The sequence below is a fragment of the Rhinopithecus bieti genome, unplaced genomic scaffold (genome assembly GCF_001698545.2).
Source record: "Rhinopithecus bieti isolate Rb0 unplaced genomic scaffold, ASM169854v2 scaffold_31527, whole genome shotgun sequence".
In the NCBI taxonomy this organism is placed as follows: domain Eukaryota; kingdom Metazoa; phylum Chordata; class Mammalia; order Primates; family Cercopithecidae; genus Rhinopithecus; species Rhinopithecus bieti.
In genome coordinates, this window is record NW_016813959.1 from 1,623,828 (window position 1) to 1,650,361 (window position 26,534).

Below are 26,534 nucleotides of genomic sequence, written 5' to 3' on the forward strand. Positions count from 1 at the left end.
GCAATAGATTGAAAATACAGGATTACAACTCTCACTATTTTTTAAGCATTAGATTGAAAATACAGAAGAATACATGTATGACTCTGAGTTCTTGTGTTAGAGAAAGTTTTTCTTATACAATATACACAAAATACCAAAAATATAAAAGAAAATTTTTTATAACTTTGACTACCTAAAGATGTAAAACCTCTAGAAGACTGAGATCCCACAGTAAAGATTATTATTAAATCAGGAGAAACTTTTTACAACTTGTATAAAAAAAAAATTATTGCAATCTTAAACCTATGGAATTTTACACAGAAATTTAAAAATGAGTAATATCAAAATAATCCAGCAATAGAGGGAATGGTGAGAATATGTATGAAACAAGATTGACCATGAACTGATAATTATCAGTGCTGGATGATGAGTATACTAGGTTTATTATGCTACCCTTTCTATTTTTGTATATGTTTGAAATTTTTTCATATTATTATTTATGTACTAACATGGCAAATGATCCAAGAGTGTAGAATGAAAAAAGCAAGTTTGTAAATAAACAAACTATAATACTATCTATATTTTAAACATCGATATTATGTATTATAAATTTTCTACGGGCCAATTTCCTTAGACCAGTTTTACTAATTTATATTTTCCCAGAAAATACATATGTAAATGTCCAGAAAAGGTCTACAATATTACAAACCAAACGAGTATCCATAGTTACCTTGGGAGAAAAGGGAGGTACCAGCATTGTGAATGTTCATCAAAGGGAAAATTTAGCCTAATCCCTAAGGCTTTAATTTTTATGTAATTACAGTGTAAGAGTTTATGCAACTGCATATATTTATCAAACTCATAGGCCTGGAATTGTTCTGCATCCTATCTGTGGTAGTGGCTACATGGATCAATACACATATAAAAACTCATAGAATCATACAACAAAAGAAGTAAATTTTGTTATAAAGTTAAAAAAATTTTAAAAATACAAGCAAAAAACCTCATAAAACTGTTACTTTAAAAGGGTGAATTTGACTCTATGTAAATTATACCTCAATATATCTGATCTTAAAAAATAGGAGTTTAATTTTTTAAAATCATAATTTATTTAAAGAATAGGGTATAAATTACATTAGTGGTATGATATGTTAATTGTTAAAGCAGATTACAAGGCATACATGTACTATATATGCATGTATAATATGATCCCACTTATATGCCTCTATCTTATTTCTGCATTAGAGATTACAGAGACTTTTTTTACTTACCTGTATTTTTTCTGTGATAAACACATATTATTTTCTACTAATAATATTTTTCAAGGTTAGACGAGTGGGCACTGGCCCAATGGTGGAGACTCAATGTGGAATCTCTGCTGTCTAAGCCTGGACTCCAAGAGTGAGTGTCTGCAGTGGCCCAAGGGAATGCAGTGGGGGGTTCCTGTGGTAACAAATAAGGAAACGTGCTTAAGGCCCTGACAGCCGTGTGTCCCGGGTATCTGATCATTTGGCTACCACAGGCGTGCGTGAAAGAGTTTGCCAAATTGAATATAGCTCTTAAGAACTTACTGTGAGGCCCCATCAGGCACTGTCAAAGATTCCCTTCCCAGCACACTAGAAAGCACTCTCTACCGGCAGATTGGTCTCTGTCAAATTATTTATAGGAGATTGGTTTGCATACTCAAAATGATATGAATACTTCTAATTATATCCAAACATGACAAATGTCACTACAAACTATGTTGCCAAATGTCTTGCCCTAACAAAGAGGAGGTTGTTGCAGCATCAGCACATTAGTTCCTATATAAGCAGGACTGACCCTTGTGCCTTATCTCCACCAAGAACCCAGAGGTAAGTGATGAGGGCCTTGGAACTCCAAAAACCCCAGGTGGGGCAAAAGGGCTGACCTCGTAGCTTTTTGTGAGCATTAAACTGCTCTCTCCGTCTTAACTTCTATCTTCATAGAACCAAGCTTTAGGGTAGGGAAACTTCAATTTTGTAACTATAGTACTGGAATTTCGGAGCATCACTAACAAGAAGCTTGTTGTTTTACAGTGTGGAACACTTCTGAAATTGCATTTTCATCTGGAACTCCAGAGGTAAGACTTGGCTTTATTAATTTATTGATGACAGAGGGGATATAGTCTAATGAAGCTGTGAACAATCCTTAATTATACACCATTTCCATGTTTTTGCAGTTATATCAGGAAAGAGTGTTTCTGAATGAGTGTTTATAAATGCTAGAAAATAACTTTTTCATAATGTCTTGTTCTCAGAGACTATCTTCATTTGAGTTCTAAGATTAAAAGACCGTTTAGAACAGAATTCGCTTTGACAGGGAGTTCTCAGCTGTGCTTAGAACTGTCCAGTGGCAATAGACTAGTCCACGCCAGTCTTCTTCTATGGCAAAGCATTGAACACTTAAGACATTTTATAGACACTTTTGAAGACCCCAGAAAGATTCTTACCTAAAAATATAAACACAAACACCATTGTTAAAACCATTATATTTTAGCTACCTTTGATGATTCACTATTTGTTGTTAGAAAGACTTATTATTATTTACGGAAAAGGTCTCAAGTGTTACATCCATGGGGTGTAATACCGTGACTAAATTCCATGACTAATTTAAGACGGATCCTGCCCTTCCCTAAGTAACTTAGTAATTGAAAATAAAGGAAAAACTCAACCAATCTAACATGTCCACATAGCAGAGGCCTATCTATTAATCAGAAGACAATGGCTTACATGCATGTGATGTACTCTTAAATTTTTTTCTGTTTTCTGGGTGGAAAGAAAAGAACCCCATGGAATTTATGTGGGAAGAAGGGCCTTTGTGCTGAAGCTCTCATTCTTCTGTGGTTAGATCTGTTAACTGACAGCTGCAATCTCTCATGTCAAAAAAGATTTTGGAATCAAGGCAATGCTAAGTCTGTTGGGAACAAGCCAAACGACAAAAAATTCGGAGTACTAGAATGTATTACGTTCTTCTGACAATCCACTGAGAGATACACCACCAAATATCAACATAAAGATGTTAAAAATAATTATTTGCTTTATGAGAGAAAATGGTCATCTTAAAAGGCAAAGGTTTTTTGATAGCTTTGAAAACATCAACCTTCATTTGAACAAGACAAACTTTCTTTTCTCACTGTGTGATTGTCCTGGCATATGGCATAGACAACCACTATGCAGAAAGAGAAGGAATTAAATAATGACAGTTGCTACAAAACAATCCATCAATAGTTTTAGCTGCAGAGGTTTCACTCTAATTCAGTTGTAGGTACCCTATCCCTGAGGATCAAGATATGTGATCTGGAAAGGAAACTCACAGTCCTAAAAATGAAATCTCAAATTACAGTCTGACTCCAAACTTGTCCTTTAGACTGTGTTAGAACACTGGGGAGTGCCAGTTTGGAGGAACAGTTACAGCACAGGCTATGTTCAACATGTCTTTCATTTCAAAGCCTAACTCACATTTGTGACTTCTGCTTTTTATTTCTCTCTCTCCCGTTTCTTTCCTCCCTAGGCAGAATCCTTTGCTGAATAAATCGCAGCCATGAGTGCGAGCTCGGATGCTGAGATGGCTGTTTTTGGCGAAGCTGCTCCCTATCTTCGAAAATCGGAAAAGGAGCGGATTGAGGCCCAAAACAAGCCGTTTGATGCTAAAACATCTGTCTTTGTGGCGGAGCCCAAGGAATCCTATGTGAAGAGTGCTATACAGAGCAAAGAAGGAGGGAGAGTAACTGTCAAGACTGAAGGTGGAGCAGTAAGTGAAAACAGGGAGAAAATACTCCCCATTTTATTTCTTGGTTCAAAAGTTGAAGCCTAACTTCCTGGGAATCTCCAAGCCTGTTGCCAATGCAAACACCCTTCTAGTCAGTGTGGAGACATCAGATGCAGAAGGCAAAAGGAATTCACAGCAATAACTTCATGTCTTCCCTTCCCAACTTCGCACAGGACCTCACCCCACTATGTATGGCCTTCACTATCTCCCTTCAATTCCCCACTTCCTAGTCTGAATCTCCAAACGTGAGAGAAATGAAAACAAGCTCCTTCTATCAGAAGTTAAATATTTACTTAGTTAAATAATGTATTAATATCCCCATTACTTCCAGAAAACGAAGTTTCTTAATGAATGAAAGAAAAACAATAAAAATTTAGCCTATTAAAATAATAAAAGGATACAAACTGATAAATCTGGGATAAGAGAATGTGGGAGGAAAAAATCTTTTAAAAAGATAGTGTCCTAGCTCATCATAGGAAACAGGTTTTCTTAACACTGAAGCTCTGAAATGAATATATTTCATGCCTTTTTAAGAGGACATTAAATAAAATAATGAGAAGTATGTGCGATTATAGTTTTACACCAAAATACACAGGCAAACATAAACCCTACCTCCAACTATCAAAATAAATTAGTCTCAGCCAGGGGCAGTGGCGCATGCCTGTAATCCCAGCACTTTGGGAGGCTGAGGCGGGTGGATCACCTGAGATCAGGAGTTTGAGACCAGCCTGGCCAACATGGCGAAACCCTGTCTCTACTAAAAATACTAAAATTAGCTGGGCATGGTGGTGGGCGCTTGCAATCCCAGCTACTCGGGAGGCTGAGGCAGGAGAATCGCTTGAACCAGGAAGGCGGAGGTTGCAGTGAGCTGAGATTGCGCCACTGCACTCCAGCCTGGGCAACAAGAGCAAATCTCTATCTCAAACAAACAAACAAAAACGAACTGGTTTCTTGCTTACTCCCCAGACTCTAACTGTCAGGGAAGACCAAGTCTTCCCTATGAACCCTCCAAAATATGACAAAATTGAGGACATGGCCATGATGACTCACCTGCACGAGCCTGGAGTGCTGTACAACCTCAAAGAGCGCTACGCAGCCTGGATGATCTACGTGAGTGTCTGTAAATACCTTTTTATTTCATGTCTCTCTCTGAGTAAAAACAAGATCCAAATGATAAATGTTCTGATCTTCACAGACCTACTCAGGCCTCTTCTGTGTCACCGTCAACCCCTACAAGTGGCTGCCGGTGTACAAGCCAGAGGTGGTGGCTGCCTACAGAGGCAAAAAGCGCCAGGAGGCCCCGCCCCACATCTTCTCCATCTCTGACAATGCCTATCAGTTCATGTTGACTGGTGAGTGAGAGAGGCATCTATTTACAGAAATGTGTAAATAGAATCTTTGCGGAACAGACAGACCTCTTCCGAGCCTCATTATATAATAATAATACATTCTAGCCACATGGGGCTTCACTGTTTTCAAAAAACTTTCACAGCCGTGACATCTTATGCTCTTCCCAGCAGCTACCTCCATTTTGCAGATGAGTAAAGTGAAGCTCACTGAATTCACTGTCCTTCCCAAGCTAACACAGATAGTTAAGTGGAAGGCTAGCTGAAACAATTACTAGACCACTGTAAACATATTCATTGTTTTCCATATTTTTTTACTTTCCAATTTGGATAGAAAATAATGTTCAAATAGACTTTTTAAAAATACCCAGGTTCACAGCAATCAACGAAAAGAGTTATCAGCCACAGCTGGAAAACTTTGTGAATTCTTACATTTATTTTTGAATGACACAGCTAATATTGCCAGCCTTTAAGGGTAGAACATGAGTAAAGAAAGCTATGATTTTCCTCCGAAAGATTTGAAGCACTTTCCTATTAAAATGAAAGGAAAAAATCTTTTCTGAGAAAAATTTTTAAATTGTATCAAAGCCTGTTATTCCTGCCTTATCAAGGTATAAACAACCAGCTTTGATATGCATTATAGGCCCAAATACAGCATTAAAACCTTTTATCTTCATACAGCAAATGCACTGCCTTTGGAAATAGTTTATATTCCTGAGTTTCCTGTTGTTCCATGGAATTTTAGAAACTAAGGTGTTTTGCTTTCTTTTGGTTTGTTTTGCACTTGTTTTAAATTGTCTTTTCAAGGGGAGAAAAAAGAGCAAGGGACAAAATAGGAATCTCCCATTACAAATTGGCCAACAGATTCTACAAGGATTCTATGCCAGTAAACTGTTCTTTGGTTGTCAACAGAAGCTAACTACCTCCCAGAAATCATCCAAACGCTGGCTCATTTCAGAGGTTTTAATACTCAGCAGCTGCATTTACACAGCTATGTACACCACCCCTGCCCTCCCACCCAGCAAGCTCTCTGCTCCAAATGGTTTGGTTTGGGGCTGCTCCAAACTGAAGGTTACTTATGGCTCCCAAACATGATTTTAGTACAAAATGGTGCAGCACTCCAGCATTTGAGCTGGTGAATGTTATTTTAGCATTGCCAAGAGACCCGAACATTGTTTTCTTATCTGTGCTCCCACTAGACGTGATATAATCTTCCACGGTTTTGCTTATACTAGAAAACAAATCTATCTGACTAGGATGCAAAATCTGCATCAACTTCCCTGAAGAGAAGGCTAAAGTTTTCTGAAGTCTATGTCTATATCTACATCTAAATAACATCCAGATTTGTATCTATTTTCCCTGAATAGATTTTTAGGTTTTAGAATTCTCTAAAATCTATAATCTAACACTATAGAATTAGAGATTTAACAATTCAGCAAATTGATATAAATACAACATATCAGTCACATAATCAGTGACATTTGTTTTTATTATTTAGAAATGCATATAAGATTAAAAGGAAAATAAAAGCAGATGAACACAAATATTCACAATTCCAGACCCCTTCCTTATTTAGTATTGCCAGAAGTCAAATGAGTGACATCAAAAGCTGGGAAGAGGCCAGGAGGATATCTTTGACCTTAAGTAGCTATATACTTAATATTAGAAAAGTCACTTCCTCCTTTATCGGTCTCAGTTTTTTATCCCTCAAATGTAAGGGTTGGCCTAAGCAATTTCTAAGATCTTTTATGACTTCAAAATTCTGTAATTCTAATTGCAGTATTTATAAATAAAATTATAAGATGTCTGGGATTTTCTTTAAAATAATTCAGTGAGACTGGGATGGCGTATAGATGATATAAAATTGGCCAAATGTTAATAACCATTGCATCTGTATGATGGGCACATGGGGATTCATTATATTATTGTCTCTACTTCTGTATATGTTTGAATTTTCTGTAATAAATGTTTTAAAAATTAATCAAATATGTACCTTACACTCATTAGGATGTTTACTATCAAAAAATCAGAAAATAACAAGTTTTGACAAGAACTGGAGAAATTAGAACTCTTGTACACTGTTAGTGATCATGTAAAATGATTCAGCCACTGTGGAAACAGTATGGTAGTTCCTCAACAAATTAGAAATAGAATTACAGTATGATCTAGCAATTCCACTTCTGAGTATATACCCAAAAGAACTGGAAGCAGGGTCTGGAAGAGACATTTGTACAACTATGTTAATAGCAGCATTATTTACAATAGCAAAAACATGGAAGCCACCCAAGTATCCATCGACAGACGGACGGATACGCAAAATGTGGTATATACACGCAAGAAGATATCCTGCCTCTAAAAGGAAGGCAATTCGGACATATGCTAAAATATGAACGAACCTTGAAGGCATCATGCTGAGTGAAAGAAGCCAGTCACAAAAAAGACAAATACTCTATGATTCCTCTTATATGAGGTACCTAGAGTAGTCAAATTCACAGAGGCAGAAAGTAGAACGGTGGGTGCCAGGGAATGGGAGGAGTAGGAGATGGGGAGTTAAGAGGTTAAGGGACACAGAGTTTCAGTTTGACAAGATGAAAAGAGTTATGGAGATGAAGTGTGGTGATGATTGTACAACTTTACGAATGTATTTACTGCCAGTGATCTCTACACTTAAAAATGGTTAATGGTAAATTTTATGTTATGTGTATCTTACCACAATTAAAAATTAACAAATACAAATAGGAATAGATGATTCCTTGCTCTCATTTTCACAAATTTTACAGTGAGAAGCAAATGGCTATTTTGGAGGATAAACACAAAACCAAAACCAAAGCTGACATTTTCAAAAAGTTACAAAGAACAAGCTGTGTTTGATCTGAACTGATTCAATAATCTTCATATTAAATATGCATTTTATTTATTTATTTTATTTATTTATTTTATTATACTTTAAGTTCTAGGGTACATGTGCATAACGTGCAGGTTTGTTACATATGTATACTTATGCCATGTTGGTGTGCTGCACCCATCAACTCGTCAGCACCCATCAATTCATCATTTATATCATGTATAACTCTCCAATGCAATCCCTCCCTCCTCCCAAATATGCATTTTTTAACTGATGATTTTGAATTCATTCGCAGATCGAGAGAACCAGTCCATCCTGATCACGTATGTGATTTTTTTTCTTCTCTGATTTGCAAGGATTGTCTTAGATGTTGACAATGCAGGCCATAGTTCTCTGATTTCTTCTCTGATTTCCATTTGACAGCGGAGAATCTGGTGCCGGAAAGACTGTGAACACCAAGCGTGTCATCCAATACTTTGCAACAATTGCAGTTACTGGAGAGAAGAAGAAGGATGAATCTGGCAAAATGCAGGTAGGTCTGGTAGCCAGAGTCAAAGACTCTGTCAAGGCTCTCAGATATCTGGAGTTCCAGATGTGAGAACTGCTCCTTCCTTTGCAGGGTACTCTGGAAGATCAAATCATCAGCGCCAATCCCCTACTGGAGGCCTTTGGCAATGCCAAAACTGTGAGGAATGACAACTCCTCTCGCTTTGTGAGTCTCTTGGTCACAGAGGGGTCTACTCCATCCCTAACTTCCAGAGTAGCCACATCTGAATTATTACTGAATTACTATTTCAGTTGCATCTCTCTGTGTGTTTCAGTTTTCTAATATTAAATATTCTTTTCAAGGGTAAATTCATTAGAATCCACTTTGGAACTACAGGGAAGCTGGCATCTGCTGATATAGAAACATGTGAGTAACAGGACCACTGAAAATCAAAACAAAGAGACAACTGATTTCATTTGCAGGGATATTTTGCAACCTTTGCTGCACATGAAGCCTGTTAAAAGGGTAGTCTGCTGCCAGTACTGCCTGCAAGCTAATGCCAGGCTTACCCATAATCCACTGAATGCTCCCTTTATCTCAGTCTCAGACTTGATGGTTCTGTAACACGTCCTAGAGAAATTCCTGCCCCAGAAGCAACTATGATTTTTTTCCAGGACAAAAGCTAGGGCTACCTATGGGTTTCCAACACATCCCTGTGGTTGCTCCGGATCTGAGTTTTGGTAGATGTTTCCAAGGTAGCCCCTCACCACAGAGTGAATCCTAGGTGATCCAAAGAAGGAGGGGACATTAGGGATCAACTAAAATACAGAGGTCATGGATCCTTCATGTGAAAAATATATTTGTCCTAGAGCAAGTATGCTTCAGTTGCTGCTCTTAGACAGTGAGAATCACAATCCATCTGCCATTGGTCATCAAGTTGAAATCTCACTGGAGCCAAATGTAATGCCCCAAATTTGACCAAAAACGTGAGTTTCATTTACCATCTCAGAAGCACTGATACTTTTTTCTAACTCAATATCTATTTCCCTCTCCAGATCTTTTAGAAAAGTCCAGAGTTACTTTCCAGCTAAAGGCAGAAAGAAGCTACCATATTTTTTATCAGATCACTTCCAATAAGAAGCCAGATCTAATTGGTAAGAAAGAACTTAAAGTCATAGATGGAAGTTAATATTTTATTAACAATGTCTAATGTAAAATGTATGCCCTGAATTCTGTGACCCAGAAATGCTCCTGATCACCACCAACCCATATGACTATGCCTTCGTCAGTCAAGGGGAGATCACAGTTCCCAGTATTGATGACCAAGAAGAGTTGATGGCCACTGATGTAAGTCAAACACACTAATTTTAAAAATCCATTACGTATGGGAATGATAATAGCAACTTACTGTAGGTAAGTAACTTACTGTGGTTACCTTAGGATATGTATAAATTCTCTTATAAGTTAGTCTCTTCGGCCCTAACCTCTGTCCTATCATTTTTCCTGGTAGAGTGCCATTGACATCCTGGGCTTCACTCCTGAAGAGAAAGTGTCCATCTATAAACTCACAGGGGCTGTGATGCATTATGGGAACATGAAATTCAAGCAAAAGCAGCGTGAGGAGCAAGCTGAGCCAGATGGCACAGAAGGTACCAAATGAAACCTTTTCTGGGTTTAATGAGAGAATGTAGCAAAAAAAAATAAAAATAAAAAATAAAAAAATAAAAAAAATCCTATTTTACACTCACATCTCCTTTGTGGCTGGACTTGTGACTTGTGAAGGGCATATACACATTTACACACACTGCATGCTTTCCTCACCCCCTCCCTTCCTTACATCTCCATGTCTCCATCATTTCCATCCAGCCCAAATAAGTCACAACAAACCCCAAAAGCCACTTATAAGCACAAACTATGAGATAGAATGAGGTATAATAGTGCTTCTCGTTGGCCTTGGCAATGAAGGTGGGCATATGAGATAACTGTAGGCTGCTCTATCTCAGCACTGAATAGGAAGACCCTAGGAACGGACAACAGAGAATCTGCCCAAATTCAGGGCTGGGGAGAAAGATACCCCCAGAGTCATCTGTATGAATGTGTGTATTGTCTGTATATAAATCTATAGACAATATAGGCAGCAAGTAAGATTTAAAAGAAGGAATTGAGAAAAAAAGATTATATATTCTATGTATGGAAAGAACACACAATATACAGGACCTACCACAGAAAGATAGTTATCGCTCCTTAAAGCCTTTCCTGACCACCTCGAATTGACATTCTTTCTTCTTCCTCTAAATGTTTCATCGGTTACTGGTGTACCTGACATGTGACATTTATTTACATTATAGTCACTGACAGAATTTTAGATAGGGACTCTGTAGGGATCACCCAGTAAAATTTAATCTCCACATTTTTAGATAAAGAAATTAATCCCGCAAGGTTTAATAGGGAGGTGAAAAACTAAGATGAGAATCAAAATATTCTGACGTTTACCCTCTCTAACAGTGAATATTTATATTATCCTTCCAATTACACCTAATGTGTCTTAAAAACAGGGACTATGGCTTTTACTTATAAAAAATTGCAAGACTGCAATAAACATTACATATGTTTATGGTTGATGAAAAATTTCTTTAAAACTACTTGTAATAAATCACTAAAGGTCAGTATAAGCAATCAACCATTTACTGGCAACCACATGCTCTAAGGTTAGAGAATCTCATTTGGCCTTTTATAGAGTTATTTGAGCTTTTTATTTAAATAATAGGTTGAATTGGAGAAAAAATGGAAAGAGTAGGTAAAAGAGGATATCCTTCATGAAACATGTCCTGAACTGTGTCTCTGCAGTTGCTGACAAGGCAGCCTATCTTCAGAGTCTGAACTCTGCAGATCTGCTCAAAGCCCTCTGCTACCCCAGGGTCAAGGTTGGCAATGAGTATGTCACCAAAGGTCAAACTGTGCAGCAGGTAAGTACATGACCTCAATGAATCATACACATCTCAGGCCTTCATGGCATGTCTTTAACAACACCAATAAACTTTATCTGTGAAGGTGTACAATGCAGTGGGTGCTCTGGCCAAAGCCGTCTACGAGAAGATGTTCCTGTGGATGGTCACCCGCATCAACCAGCAGCTGGACACCAAGCAGCCCAGGCAGTACTTCATCGGGGTCTTGGACATTGCTGGCTTTGAAATCTTTGATGTGAGTTATCTTCATGTTAATAAGAATTAAGAAGGAGGCAATTGTGGGCTTTGATGTATTAAGTATTATCATTATTCATTCACATTTATAGTGTCCATATTACTTGCCTCCAACACTGCACCTAGAACAAGGGTTATCTGCAAAATAGGAGGTAACATAATGTACTACTAATAATAGCTAACACTCACTGGGCCAGCAGTGCACACTAGGGACTTCAAAATGTTACCTTATTTAATCTTCAAAACAACCCAAGGAGTAGCTAATATTCTCCCAACTTATATAAAAGAAACTGAAATGCAGGGAAATCAAAACACTAGCAAAAGATCCCACAGATGCATAAGACAAATCCAGGACAGCAACCCAGATCTACAGCAGTTGGTCCATACACAAGCCTTCTTCATAGAGGAGAAAAGGCCCAAAGGTAGAAGCCTAGAGACAGATGAGAGTCTGTCTCTCCTCTTCCAGATTCATCTTACACAAACTATTTTACCTCCAGGGCATCAGTTCACCATCTATAAAATAAGGGAGTAAATTATTACAAAGACTCTTTTGGATCTTCAACTGCTATACTATATCAGGTCCCTGGTTTTATCCCCCCCCTGACAAGGGGGATCTGCTAAATGTCTGCTATAAATAGAAGAGAAATTACCCTAACGATTTCACTTTATACATCAAGACCTTTATACTAAAGGTCTTAAGATCAGTTTTCCTTAATAATGTAACAGCCAAAGTTGAAAATGTGAACTTTATTTTGAATTGGAGAGTGGGAGTGGTAAAAGAAGCGAGGCTTGCCAATAAACTCCTTTCCCCTTTACCTTTGAATCTAAACCGTAACACAGGACCATGGTTGAACTTTTAATGTATACCCTTGTCCATGGAATCTTAGAGGAGAAAAGGTAAATTCTACCAGAACTTGTGTTCTAACATTGATATCTGGGACCCTAAACAATGCCTGGAATCCATGAGAAAGGCTCATGTGAATAAAGATCTTTTCTTTCAGAGTCTCACTCTGCCACCCAGTCTGGAGTGCAGTGGCACGATCTCGGCTCACTGCAACCTCCGCCTCCCAGGTTCAAGCGATTCTCCTGCCTCAGCTTCCCAAGTAGCTGGGATTACAGACGCCCGCCACCATGCCCAGCTACTTTTTTTGTATTTTTAGTAGAGACAGGGTTTCACCATGTTGGCCAGGATGGTCTTGATCTCTTGACCTCATGCTCTACCTAGCCAGCCTCCCAAAGTGCTGGAATTACAGTTGTGAGACACCACGCCAGGCCAATGATCATTTTTTGAAGGAATAACAGTTTGAATTGCATCTCATTACTACATTCCACATTTTTTCAATAAAAGAATTTTTTCAGTGATGAATTTTACTACTATAAAAACTCATTTGATTTGGAAATCTCTACTATTTTGTATAGTTCAACAGCCTGGAGCAGCTGTGCATCAACTTCACCAACGAGAAACTGCAACAGTTTTTCAACCACCACATGTTTGTGCTGGAGCAGGAGGAGTATAAGAAGGAAGGCATCGAGTGGACGTTCATTGACTTCGGGATGGACCTGGCTGCCTGCATCGAGCTCATTGAGAAGGTCAGTTTGGTTTCCAAAGAAGGGCAGACTGCGAGGATCACTTTCCCAGAAATCTTAAGCAATTCCAGAAAGTATTACTGTAATCTTTCTGGAATGGTTTGTGATCTGAACAAATTGGAAAATTACTACTTAGAAATGACTTCCTCCTTTTAACTTTTACATAAGAAAGATCTGACAGTGTTTACTTCGTTTTGTTCTAACCATTCTTATTCTGATACTGGATCAAATCCAACTTTAACGCAGCACTGACAACTCTATTTGAGATGTTCTGCTTCACTGCAACTACTATCCTCATTAGTTCTTGATCTATCTCCATTATGATCCATGATGTCCACAATAAAAATATTTTTCTATATAAAAATTAATGCACACATGATACAGTTAGTGCTTTCATGAAAGCTAATCTGTTCAAAGTCAAGAAGTCAAACTGCATATGCTACTTCATAATCGATTTTATTTATTTAGTTAGTTAGTTATTTAGACAGGGTCTCACTCTGTTGCCCAGGCTGAAGTGCAATGGTGCGATCACAGCTCACTGCAGCCTAAACCTTGAGGCTCAAGCAATCCTCTCACCTCCGTCTCCCAAGTAGCTGGGACCACCAGCATGTGCTTGGCTAATTTTTGAATTTTTTGTAGAGACAGTGTCTTGCCATGTTGCCCTAGCTGGTCTCGAACTCCTGAGTTCAAGTGATCCTCCTGTCTTGTCCTCCCAAAGTATTAGGATTACAGGCGTAAGCCACTGTACTCAGCTTATAATCTATTTTAAAGAAATTAAATACCCAAAATATCTTAAAGAAAGTTTGGTTGTTTATACTGTTTAATTACTGCATAGAGTCAACATCGTAAGTCAGCAAGTTATTTTCATAGCAAAAGAAAAACTCTGACAATAGATTTATTCACTGAATAGGAAAAAGGTGTGATAATACACAACATTTCAACATGCTGTGTTGAGGGAGTTTGCATCCACTATTCTTTTAATTGAAAGTAATGCTACAGATTGAATGTGAGAAGAATAGTGCAAAAGTCACTGTAGTGATAACAAGGGACTTCTTTGAGCTATGACCCTGGTTTATTTCAGACATATATTTAATCGGGTGTGCTCATAATTCAGTCAAATGACAGCCACCATGTCTCTATCTTTTGAGAGAAGTTAAGTTGACACCAATGTTACTTTTCTGAATCTAGCCTATGGGCATCTTCTCCATCCTGGAAGAGGAGTGCATGTTCCCCAAGGCAACAGACACCTCCTTCAAGAACAAGCTGTATGACCAGCACCTGGGCAAGTCTGCCAACTTCCAGAAGCCCAAGGTGGTCAAAGGCAAGGCCGAGGCCCACTTCTCTCTGATTCACTATGCTGGCACTGTGGACTACAATATTACTGGCTGGCTGGACAAGAACAAGGACCCCCTGAATGACACTGTGGTGGGGTTGTACCAGAAGTCTGCAATGAAGACTCTAGCCAGTCTCTTTTCCACGTATGCGAGTGCTGAAGCAGGTACTTTCTGTGTCCTTAATCGAAATTGAACCCATTCTCATAGAATGTTATAATACATGTTCATATAAGCCTCTGGTATTCTATTCTTATTGATGGGTTTTCTTTTTACCTCAGATAGCGGCGCAAAGAAAGGTGCTAAGAAAAAGGGCTCTTCTTTCCAGACTGTGTCTGCCCTTTTCAGGGTAAAGTACAAATTTAATTTGAAATATCTACTCAGTTTCTAGGAATTATCATAATTAAGGATTTAGAACACATTATGAGGGAATAAAATGTTAACAGGAACCACTTCAAATATCCGCTCTTGTCAAGAGTATAGCCAAAGAAATACTACTCCTGTAGGAACGGATGCTTTACCCATTATTCCTTATTATGATGATCTAATGTATTCAGGATGGCCAAAATGTCCTTAGAAATTTTCTTATTATATAATGAAGCTGATTTCTAAAGAAGTATAGTCAAACTTCAGAGCTGTCCCTGTGGAGGGCCATATTCTTATTCCACTAATGTTGCCCTTTGAAAATGTTCCTGAGTTCCTCTTTGAGAATGAGCTTCAGAAACACTCTTTATGACATCTTTCACCAAAACATATCTTTGTCCTCTGAGGTGAATTTCATTTTTCCTCACAGCTGAAAATCATCTAAAGCCAAGCCCAGTGATTTAAATGGATCATTAAGATACGAAATATCTCTTGAGATTAAAGAATAATAGTTTCACTAAAAAATAATGTGATTTCCCTATGTAGCTTAAAAAATGGTTCTTATATATGGACTAATAATGGCTTTTTAATCAAAATGTGTATGGCTAAGTCTCATTCCTTATAAAACTAAAATACAAACATGACATACGACCTATGCTATAAACAAGAAAACTACTCTTGTTCTTTTTCTTTCTCACAACCAATTTGCATTATCTTACCAAATAAGACTTCTGTTTTATCAACTTGTTTTCATACATGTTTTCAAAATTAGGAACTCACATTACTTATTTTCTTCATTTCCTAATGGTTAACTGAGATATGAAAAAAAAAAAAAAAAAAAAAAAACTGCCTTCTTGGCCAGGCGCAGTGGCTCATGCCTGTAATCCCAGCACTTTGGGAGACCAAGGCAGGCAGATCACGAGGTCAGGAGATCGAGACCAGCCTGCCCAATATGGTGAAATCCCATCTTTACTAAAATTATACAAATTAGCTGGGCATAGTGGTGCACGCCTGTAGTCCCAGCTACTCGGGAGGCTGAGGCAGAAGAATCACTTGAACCCGGGAGGCAGAGGTTGCAGTGGACCGAGATTGCACCACTGTACTCCAGCCTGGGCAACTGAGTGAGATTCTGTCAAAAAAAAAAATCTGCCTTCTTAAGCGTTTACCTAAGAATATTGAGAAATATTCATATGAGTTTTCTATGGCTGATTAAAACATCATCCTCTGGCACAACTGAGTATTTCTGGAATAACTCCCCCCATATGCTTCAGATAGTAAATAGTCTCAGGTACATAACACCCACCCACCCAAGGTTATATAGTTTCACAATTTTATTTTATTTTATTTTATTTTATTTTATTTTCGAGATGAAGTCTTGCTTTGTCACCCAGGCTGTAGTGCAGTGGCGCGATCTCGGCTCACTGCAACCTCCGCCTCCTGGGTTCAAGCAATTTTCCTGCCTCAGCCTTCTGAGCAGTTGGGATTACAGGTGCCCGCCACCACACCCGGCTAATTTTTGTATTTTTAGTAGAGACGGGGTTTCGCCATGTTGGTCAGGCTGGTCTCGAACTCCTGACCTCACGATCCACCCGCCTTGGCCTCCCAAAGTGCTGGGATTACAGGCGTGAGCCGCCATGCCCAGCCAGTTTCACAATTTTAGACTCTGCAAAACCCAAAACAAAAGCAGAGGTTAAGAGGTCCCAGGGAATAATACACTCAAGGAAGGAAAGGCAAAAGTCAGGACAATTGCTAACTTAGGTTGCCACTGTAAACTGCTACTGTGAAAATTATTAGCACTGAGAGAGATGAAAGAGACCCCACACACAATCTCAACTATTCTCAGATAATGTCCAGAGAAACAAAAGGGAGTTTATAGAGTCAGGTAGCTCATTAGTAGCATAGCAAGGCCATCGCTTTTTATCTTGTGATTCTCCGTTGAGAACCTTTCCTTGTGAATCACAAGGTTACTGAATTGCAATTTGTTTATGAGACAGATCCCTGGTGTTACAAAGGAATACCTTGGAGATGCGCATTCCTTCCAAGCACTTTAGCCTTTTTGTTATTTGGCAGGCTAGAACTCTTGAGACCCTCAAAATACAGAGCAATGAAGCCTCACAGATGCATGCCTAGTAAAGGACTGTCTAGGTTCATTCCACATAATTACAAAAAACAACCTGAAGTAGAACTTTTTCATCAAGTCCTTTCTGTCTGGTTTTCTAGGAAAATTTAAATAAACTGATGACGAATCTGAGGAGCACACACCCTCACTTCGTACGGTGTATCATTCCCAATGAAACCAAAACTCCTGGTAAGACACAGAGAGTGAAATAACCAAACAGGCACAGGTTTGAAAATCAAATGCCCAGTAATAAGTACTGTTCTATATTTTTAGGGGCAATGGAACATGAACTTGTCCTGCACCAGCTGAGGTGTAACGGTGTGCTGGAAGGCATCCGCATCTGTAGGAAAGGATTCCCAAGCAGAATCTTATACGGTGATTTTAAACAAAGGTCAGTCTTCTTTGTTGTATTTCATTAATACTGTGAATATTTTACCATCTCAATTGTGTCCTCTCTTCATTTTGTTTCATATATCCTCAGTATATATTAAAAAATTAAGAAGTCGAATAATATAGTCTTGTGGTAGTAGGATAATACAACAGGTTAGAAGGATAACAGGAAGCAGGCATGCAACAGAAAATCATATTGTTTTACTGTCTGTCCTCAAAGGACAGTTGGATTTTCTACTTTTATTTCTACTCTCAGATTTTGTTGATATTTCTTTTGGTGTCATTTTTGTTGGCACGCGGTCGCATTTTCCTAACCATTCCTTCTTTGTTTAACTGAGCAGATACAAGGTTTTAAATGCAAGTGCTATTCCAGAGGGACAGTTCATTGACAGCAAGAAGGCTTCTGAGAAACTTCTTGCTTCTATTGACATTGATCACACTCAATATAAATTTGGACATACCAAGGTATATTGTTATTTATTTACACCTGACCCAAGTACCTTCTGCCATTTCTGCGTCTCCTGCAGTATGGGGATGATTTGTGACTGTCTCTTTCTCCAGGTTTTCTTCAAAGCTGGCCTCCTGGGTCTTCTGGAAGAAATGAGAGATGAAAAATTGGCCCAGATTATAACAAGAACACAAGCTGTCTGTAGGGGATTCCTAATGAGGGTAGAATATCAGAAGATGTTGCAAAGGAGGTAACAACCATACAGAATATCAGAGTTATAAAGTCCCTTAAGGACTATCAATCAGTCTTCTTCATTCATTTATTATTTCGTTTTGTGGCTAATAGTTCCTCTCACCCAATTCAGAACTCACTCCTACAACACAGCAGCCTTTGCTTCAGCTCTCACAATTGGATTCCCTTCAAAACTTCTCTCCTACCTCCAGCCATCTCACATACAGCCACAAGAATAGTTTGCAGTAAACAGTATTTTTGTCAAGCCAGTTGCTTGCTTGCCTGCCAAGGCCCTCTCTATTCCCCACCTCATCTATCATTTCCAACCACATAGCCTTTTCCAGCCAGGCTAAACAATTTGCTTATCTACTATTCTCTCATTTGCTTATCTCCTTATCTCATCTCTCCCCTCATCCTAATTTATCTATTTACCAATTTAAAACTTTAATTTCCCTTTTCTGTAACTAACCTCACCCAGTTTGTCTACCCAACACTACTGCATTCCCTCTACTTATGCACACACTGTGCATTAATTTTTCTCATCTGTACTAATTCAGGCCCGCACTGGAAGTGTTCCTGAGTCTTTCCCATGTGTGAACGTTATGGTCTGTGTCAAGGTATCTGCTTTCACAGAGTTACAAGTCTTAAAAATTGGACCTATAGGCCGGGCGCAGTGGCTCACACCTGTAATCCCAGCACTTTGGGAGGCCAAGGCGGGTGGATCACGAGGTCAGGAGATCAAGACCATCCTGGCTAACACGGTGAAACCCCATCTCTACTAAATATACAAAAAATTAGCCAGGCAAGGTGGCGGGCGCCTGTAGTTCTAGCTACTCTGAGGACTGCCAGCTAGGCTGAGGCAGGAGAATGGCGTCAACCGGGAGGCGGAGCTTGCAGTGAGCCAAGATCGCGCCACTGCACTCCAGCCTGGGTGACAGAGCGAGACTCCATCCCCCCAAAAAAAAAAAAAAAAAAAAAAATTGGACCTATAGAGATGGAATTTCCATTTTAACAAGCTTGAAGAAACAGACACATTGCTACAAGGTAGTCAAACCTAGCCAGTCGATGGCTATAGTTTGCAGTAGGGGTACCTTTTATTACTATTTTTCACTTTATTTCAATAAAATAAATTTTAGAGCTCAACAGAGGCTGAATGCCTCGCAAATATTAACAACCCAATTAATCAGTTAAGACTGAGGCACTTGAAAGAATTTGAGATAAGCCAGTGTATTATCTGAAGAAGCTAGTAAAAAAAGTTTAGAGTGGACAATTCAGTGTTGTTCAAAATAAGAGGAGCAACTTCAAGGAAGAGATGACAAACCATACTCTCAGTTTAGGTGGGCAATTCAGAAAGCAACCTATGCCATTTCACAGTTCTCATCCGTATGCCCAGAGACAGGCAGCACAATCAACACGCAATCGCCACGCCCACCTCAAATCACTAATACTGTCATAGGTCAAATGGCATGTGCTGATCTTACATTCAAAATATTCACCCCTAAAGGCACTTTCTTTGCTAGTTTGATAGGGACTGAGAACACAGAAGATCTGCTCAATATGAACAGCATTCAATTAGCAAAGTGGTTATACTGAGGGCTACTGACCATGAGTGTGAGTGTCAGAATGTGTGTACACGTATGTGTGTGTAAAGCCTGCATATAATATGTAGAGAATGTGACATATTTATTTGTGAGGGGCAGTCATTAAAAGGGAAATCTGTGTGTGATAAGTAACAATAACATTGCCTCTAATGGATCAGTCTACACTGATATTTTCATGTCATCGCAGAGAAGCACTTTTCTGCATCCAGTATAATGTCCGTGCCTTTATGAACGTCAAGCACTGGCCCTGGATGAAACTGTTCTTCAAGATTAAGCCCCTCCTCAAGAGTGCGGAGACTGAGAAAGAGATGGCCACCATGAAGGAAGAATTCCAGAAAACAAAAGATGAACTTGCCAAGTCAGAGGCAAAAAGGAAGGAACTAGAGGAAAAAATGGTCACTCTCTTAAAAGAGAAAAATGACCTGCAACTCCAGGTTCAATCTGTGAGTACTCCATATTCTGAATGCACCATGTTACTGAAGCTTTTTTGAAACACACATATACTGTGGATTTACAAATGGTCTCTACTTGAAAATCTCAAGTTGCTGTTTTTAATACCTCATTTATCTTTCAATACTCTATGAGGAAGAAAAGCCACAATTATTTCCAAGTTACAATGGGAAAAGGAAAGATTGAAGAATTTGTTTAAATAATATCACAACATTTAACAGCCATGAAGGAAGTAGCTTAAAGCCAACCCCCACAAGTCTCAGACAAATATTTTATCCCTTTGCCTGGGCTACTTTAGCCCAGCATTAAAAGTACAGCCCTATTTTCTAAATGCAAGTCTATGAGATGTATTTAAATTCAAACTTATTTCTCTCTGTATCTCCTTTCCCCAACCCCCAAGATTTAGCTCAATAAATTTATCTGTATTTAATGGAACTGAACTACCAGCATGTCAGGCAGAGCAATGTGTCCTCCTGATTCTTCCTCTGATGCAAACGTCTAGTTCCTAGCCTCTGTTTATTGGTGCAGGAAGGAGGGACGACAGTTAGGGTGGGGAGTAGGTTTGGCACGAGCATGCTCGTCAAAGGTAACCTCCCATTTCCTTGGTTCAACAAACCTAACAATATCATAAACTAACCTGTGAAAAGGATAGTTTTCCTACTTTTTTTTTTTAAGCAACTTTCAATTTTTCCTTCTGATACCTTCATTTATATGAAGGTTACATTTTTCCAAAAGCACAGGACCGTAGCCTCTCTCTCACCATCTTTTCACAGTTATCATCAGTCAGTGAGTAAATGTGTATTGAGTATACCACTATTAAAAATAAATATATTAAGCAGTAAAGCTCAAAAAAAGAAGAAGAAAAGAATCCCACAGTAAGTCCCCATTATATTTCATTTAAATGTTTTTTAAAACTCAAGAACAAAACGAACACTGGGAAATTAAAAAATATTCCCCAGGTCAAGGTAACCTAATAAATTAGGGACTGATCTTTATTTGAATTCTTTCATTAGTCACTTATAAAAACTTTATTGAGCTACACAGTTTCTGAGAATTACACTTTCTCATACATTCTAAAATTCATTTCGATAATTATGGGAGAAGGGGAGAGGGCCACAAATGGGATGCACAAAGCAAATGTGGCATAACTTAGCAACTGGTGAATCTAGGTTCATAACATATCACTGTTCATTCTATGTTTTTTTTCCTAATTTGACATATGGGTTTGAAAATTTTCAAAATTTCAGGGGCTCAACATAGACTTTCCACATTAACCAGATTGAGAAGGGAATAGGAAAACAAAACCAAACAAAAACACAAAAGCAGAAAGAGCTAAGAACAGTTCATCGATCTTTCCTTAACTAGAACTGTCCTGGGCAGAAGAACCTCTAGCCTAGTCAATGGTACAACTCTCTGAAAATTATGTTGCAGTTTAGACCTATTGCCCATGTTGTGTATAAAAATAAAACAATGAAACCACAAAACTTAAAGAACATTTCTGTTACACTGGGGAAATCTGAATATAGACTGTATATTAGATAGTATTATTGTATCAGTGATAATATTTTCATCTGTAATAACAGTATTGTAGTTATACAGGAGAATGTTCACGTTCTTAGGAGCGAAATGCTAAAATATCATGATATCTACCATTTACTTTCAAATGATTTAGGATAGTGTGTGTGTGTGCGTGCGCATGTGCATATATATGTGTCTATGTGTGTGTTTAGAGCGAGAAAAAAACAGTAAAATGCTAAAAATGCAAGGATTTAGGTAAATGGTATATGGCAATTTATTGTATTATTCATACGGCTATTCTGTAAGTTTAACAGTTTTCAAAATAAAAGTTAGGGTAAAAGTTCCAAAAAATAAAATTCATTTTAACACTAATGGGTAATTCTTTAAATGGAAATGTAAATTTTCAACAATTATAGCACTGTATGAACTATCAGGAAAGTTTTAGTATATTAAAAAATACTACATGGAAATGTATTTAAGTTATTTTCTTCTTTTCTTTTTTCAATACAGCCTAGCAATTAGTGGTTTCAGGGGACAGGGAATGATCAAAACCAAAACTAACCAATTTAACTAAATCAAAATCTTTAAGTATTACAGCTGAAAAGCTCTTGGCAATTATTTATTCGAAATATACATATATGAATATATGTAAATATATACATATATGAATATATGTAAATATATACATACATGAATATATGTAAATATATACATACATGAATAAAAGGAATAAAGCAATTTGCCCAAAGTCATACATATGGAAGCAATATTGTGACAAGAACCCAGGCTTCCTTTTGCCTGATTTAGAGGTCTTTCCACTCTTCTACAAATTATTTTTTAAATAGACAACAGCTCCAATCCAATAACTTTGCAAACTAGTTTGCTTCTAAAACTATAGTCTCACTTCTAATAAGCTGCATTTCTCCAGACCACGTAATAATGTTCGATTCAATTAAATTTATATTCATACTGAAACATTCAACAGACTTCAATAAAACACTTTTATTTTTGTGCAAAACAAAACAAAACAAAAAAAGTTTCAAAATAAGTAACACTCTAAGTATCTGAATGAATCTCTCCATAGGAAGCAGATAGCTTGGCTGATGCAGAGGAAAGGTGTGAGCAACTGATTAAAAACAAAATCCAACTTGAGGCCAAAATCAAAGAGGTGACTGAAAGAGCTGAGGAGGAGGAAGAGATCAATGCTGAGCTGACAGCCAAGAAGAGGAAACTGGAGGATGAATGTTCAGAACTCAAGAAAGACATTGATGACCTTGAGCTGACACTGGCCAAGGTTGAGAAGGAGAAACATGCCACAGAAAACAAGGTATCAATCATATTCTACAATATTGTGTAGAGGTTCTGCCACCCAACTAAGCTGCTTTAGAACAACTAAGCTGCTTTCTTCACCTTTGTAGGTGAAAAACCTCACAGAAGAGATGGCAGGTCTCGACGAAACCATCGCTAAGCTGACCAAGGAGAAGAAGGCTCTCCAGGAGGCCCACCAGCAGACCCTGGATGACCTGCAGGCAGAGGAGGACAAAGTCAACACCCTGACCAAAGCTAAAACCAAGCTAGAACAGCAAGTGGATGATGTAAGCACATTTTAAATATCCCTTTGAAAGATTTTTTTAAATATATACTTTCAATTTTTACCATATTTACTTTCTTATTAGCTTGAAGGGTCTCTGGAACAAGAAAAGAAGCTTCGAATGGATCTAGAAAGAGCAAAGAGGAAACTGGAGGGTGACCTCAAATTGGCCCAAGAATCCACAATGGATATAGAAAATGACAAACAGCAACTTGACGAAAAGCTTAAAAAGTAGGAGCTTTTTAGAAAAAAACTTCTATGTGATATCATCTTTCAATTTATATGAGTATTAACACGTCTTGTTCTTCTGTCTAAAGGAAAGAATTTGAAATTAGCAATTTGATAAGCAAAATTGAAGATGAACAAGCTGTAGAAATTCAACTACAGAAGAAAATCAAAGAGTTGCAGGTGAGTCATCTCACGTCTAGTTTTTCTGCACACCAAAAAAACACTGAAGTTGAGATGAGTTTATGTTTATGTGCGCCTTTCATTCCCAGGCCCGCATTGAGGAGCTGGAAGAAGAAATTGAGGCAGAGCGGGCCTCCCGAGCCAAGGCAGAGAAGCAGCGCTCTGACCTCTCGCGGGAACTGGAGGAGATCAGCGAGAGGCTGGAAGAAGCCGGTGGGGCAACTTCTGCTCAGGTGGAATTGAACAAGAAGCGGGAGGCTGAGTTTCAGAAACTGCGCAGGGACATGGAGGAGGCCACTCTGCAGCATGAAGCTATGGCGGCTGCTCTTCGGAAAAAGCACGCTGACAGTATGGCTGAGCTTGGGGAGCAGATTGACAACCTGCAGCGGGTCAAACAGAAGCTGGAGAAGGAGAAGAGTGAGCTGAAGATGGAGATTGATGACCTTAGCAGTAACGCAGAGGCCATTTCCAAAGCCAAGGTACCCAATACTGTCTCTGAATGAAGGTAATCATCTATAAGAACACCCACTGTTCTCTATCACTAAACATTGTTTGCAGGCATTTTTCAGGACTACTTAAATATTTTCTAACCTAATATATCCCATTCTATAGTATTTTTTTAATGCTGGTTATGATCTATTAAGATGATTTCAAAATCCACTTTAAGCAAGTGTCAATATCATTGGGATAAATGGTCTCCCACAATAACCAGTTTAGGCACATTATGCACTCACCATGCCTAAATTCTTGCATGTTCCACAGAGTTGATGTCCTAACTTTCTACTCACACTTGACATGAATTTATTTACTATACAAGTATTTTAAGAATCAAGTTTTAACTTTTTTTATTGCATTCAATGTCTCATCTTTCATTGCTACATATCCTGTAGGGGAACCTTGAAAAGATGTGCCGCGCTCTAGAAGACCAAGTGAGTGAGCTCAAGACCAAGGAAGAGGAGCAGCAGCGGCTGATCAATGATCTCACAGCGCAGAGAGCACGTCTGCAGACAGAAGCAGGTAAAGACGTCTTCTCTGGGTCCCAAAACCATGGACTAAATAAAAAGGATTCTAGGGGTTCTAATAAACAGCAATATTCCCACTTTAGAGAAAGATAAACAAATGATCAGAGTTTGCTGAGAAGGTCAAAAAGGAAAGAAAGCAAGACTGAGCAGACAAGTTTACTTACAACACTCCTATGGCAATGGTGCTTTTAAATCTCCGGTTCTAACCAGTTCTATAAAAATACTTAGAAGTAGATGATGTGTAGATTAAACACATCACACACAAACAGACACACACACACATACAGACACACAGACACACACACACAGGTTGAGTATCCCTAATCTGAAAATCAAAAATCTGAAATGCTCCAAAACTCAAAACTGAGGGCTGGCATGATGTCCAAATGAAACGCTCACTGCAGCATTTCAGATTTTAGATTTTCGGATTAGGGATGCTGAACTGGTAAGTGTAATGCTAATATTCTAAAATCAAACAAAAATCTGAAATCTGAGACACTTCTGGTCCCAAGCATTTCAGGTAAGGAATATACAGCTTGTGTGTGTATACACACACACACACATATATATGCATACATATATATAAATTTAAAAGGTTTACACTTATTTTTATGCTAGTAAAAAATTCCCTTACGTCTATTATTCCTAGGTGAATATTCTCGACAATTAGATGAGAAAGATGCTTTAGTCTCTCAACTTTCAAGGAGCAAGCAAGCATCTACTCAGCAGATTGAAGAGCTGAAACGTCAACTAGAGGAAGAAACTAAAGTGAGTTTCGCCAAAGATTTTTTTGACTAACCAAATCTAAACCTGCCCAGTTAGGCTCTACTTGGGATGTGTACGTTAAATATCACTGAATATATGAATTTATGTCACTGAACTGCTACTTCTGCAGGCCAAGAACGCCCTGGCGCACGCCCTGCAGTCCTCCCGCCATGACTGTGACCTGCTGCGGGAACAGTATGAGGAGGAGCAGGAAGGCAAAGCTGAACTGCAGAGGGCGCTGTCCAAGACCAACAGTGAGGTTGCTCAGTGGAGGACCAAATACGAGACGGACGCCATTCAGCGCACAGAGGAGCTGGAGGACGCCAAGTATGTGTTGTGAACTCTAGAAAAGGAACTCCCAGAAGCAGCTGTGATATTTATGATGATGATAACATAACAATAGCAAAAACCAACATTTATTGAGTGCATACTGTGTCAAGTATTTTATATATATATAAATATCAGCTTATTTACCTTCATAACAATATTATATTGGTATCATTATTCTGATCCCCATTTTACAGATGAGGAAGTTGAGGCTATAAGATGTTAACCAACTAACCCAAAGGTTATCTGCTTAATAAATGATACAACTGGGTTTGGAGCCTGTCATTCTGATTCCACAGCCCACCTTCTTAAGCATTGAGTAGAAGACATACCTCTTAAAACTCACATTGGAGGCCACCAAACCATACATAATGTTTAGGGTTTGGCCTAAATAAAGTAAAGCCTCAGTCTGCATATAGACAAACGGAGACCTTCAAGTAGATCTCCTTGGGCATCAAGTCAAAGGTTTTTCTCTACCATAAGGATGTGTACTTGGCACACAACTGAAAATGAACTGAGAATGTAGAGAATTCAGGAGGGGGAAAAAAAAACCCTGCCTTTGTTTGAACTGCATGAATTGTCCTGATTTATCTATGAATTTCTTTCCCTGGAGAGATTATCCAAATACAATGATTAGAAGAAACTGGCTATTCTCTAAGGAAAAGAATACATAAAATGGAATGGAAAGTCTGAGAAAGCAAATGAATATGCTCAGTACATTTCTGGCCAGTAAAATA

At 38.4% G+C, this 26,534-nt stretch overlaps 1 protein-coding gene across 1 annotated transcript in view; it reads left to right on the top strand.

The window, feature by feature from the left end:
* Nucleotides 1-2,041: 2,041 nt before the first annotated feature.
* The window catches only part of MYH8 (myosin heavy chain 8), a 32,635-nt gene continuing 8,142 nt past the window's right edge, over nucleotides 2,042-26,534 (top strand). Inside the window, exons 1-29 of the mRNA XM_017849250.1 lie at nucleotides 2,042-2,080; nucleotides 3,511-3,750; nucleotides 4,735-4,878; nucleotides 4,964-5,120; nucleotides 8,255-8,282; nucleotides 8,383-8,491; nucleotides 8,579-8,671; nucleotides 8,809-8,872; nucleotides 9,502-9,600; nucleotides 9,690-9,793; nucleotides 9,957-10,095; nucleotides 11,294-11,412; nucleotides 11,498-11,647; nucleotides 13,066-13,236; nucleotides 14,422-14,731; nucleotides 14,846-14,913; nucleotides 17,148-17,235; nucleotides 17,320-17,437; nucleotides 17,778-17,901; nucleotides 17,998-18,134; nucleotides 19,904-20,159; nucleotides 22,769-23,011; nucleotides 23,103-23,279; nucleotides 23,361-23,506; nucleotides 23,593-23,683; nucleotides 23,773-24,162; nucleotides 24,574-24,700; nucleotides 25,355-25,473; nucleotides 25,601-25,797. Coding sequence (XP_017704739.1) covers nucleotides 3,541-3,750; nucleotides 4,735-4,878; nucleotides 4,964-5,120; nucleotides 8,255-8,282; nucleotides 8,383-8,491; nucleotides 8,579-8,671; nucleotides 8,809-8,872; nucleotides 9,502-9,600; nucleotides 9,690-9,793; nucleotides 9,957-10,095; nucleotides 11,294-11,412; nucleotides 11,498-11,647; nucleotides 13,066-13,236; nucleotides 14,422-14,731; nucleotides 14,846-14,913; nucleotides 17,148-17,235; nucleotides 17,320-17,437; nucleotides 17,778-17,901; nucleotides 17,998-18,134; nucleotides 19,904-20,159; nucleotides 22,769-23,011; nucleotides 23,103-23,279; nucleotides 23,361-23,506; nucleotides 23,593-23,683; nucleotides 23,773-24,162; nucleotides 24,574-24,700; nucleotides 25,355-25,473; nucleotides 25,601-25,797 — 4,178 coding nt within the window. The 5' untranslated portion in view covers nucleotides 2,042-2,080; nucleotides 3,511-3,540. The remainder of the gene's footprint in view (nucleotides 2,081-3,510; nucleotides 3,751-4,734; nucleotides 4,879-4,963; nucleotides 5,121-8,254; nucleotides 8,283-8,382; nucleotides 8,492-8,578; nucleotides 8,672-8,808; nucleotides 8,873-9,501; nucleotides 9,601-9,689; nucleotides 9,794-9,956; nucleotides 10,096-11,293; nucleotides 11,413-11,497; nucleotides 11,648-13,065; nucleotides 13,237-14,421; nucleotides 14,732-14,845; nucleotides 14,914-17,147; nucleotides 17,236-17,319; nucleotides 17,438-17,777; nucleotides 17,902-17,997; nucleotides 18,135-19,903; nucleotides 20,160-22,768; nucleotides 23,012-23,102; nucleotides 23,280-23,360; nucleotides 23,507-23,592; nucleotides 23,684-23,772; nucleotides 24,163-24,573; nucleotides 24,701-25,354; nucleotides 25,474-25,600; nucleotides 25,798-26,534) is intronic.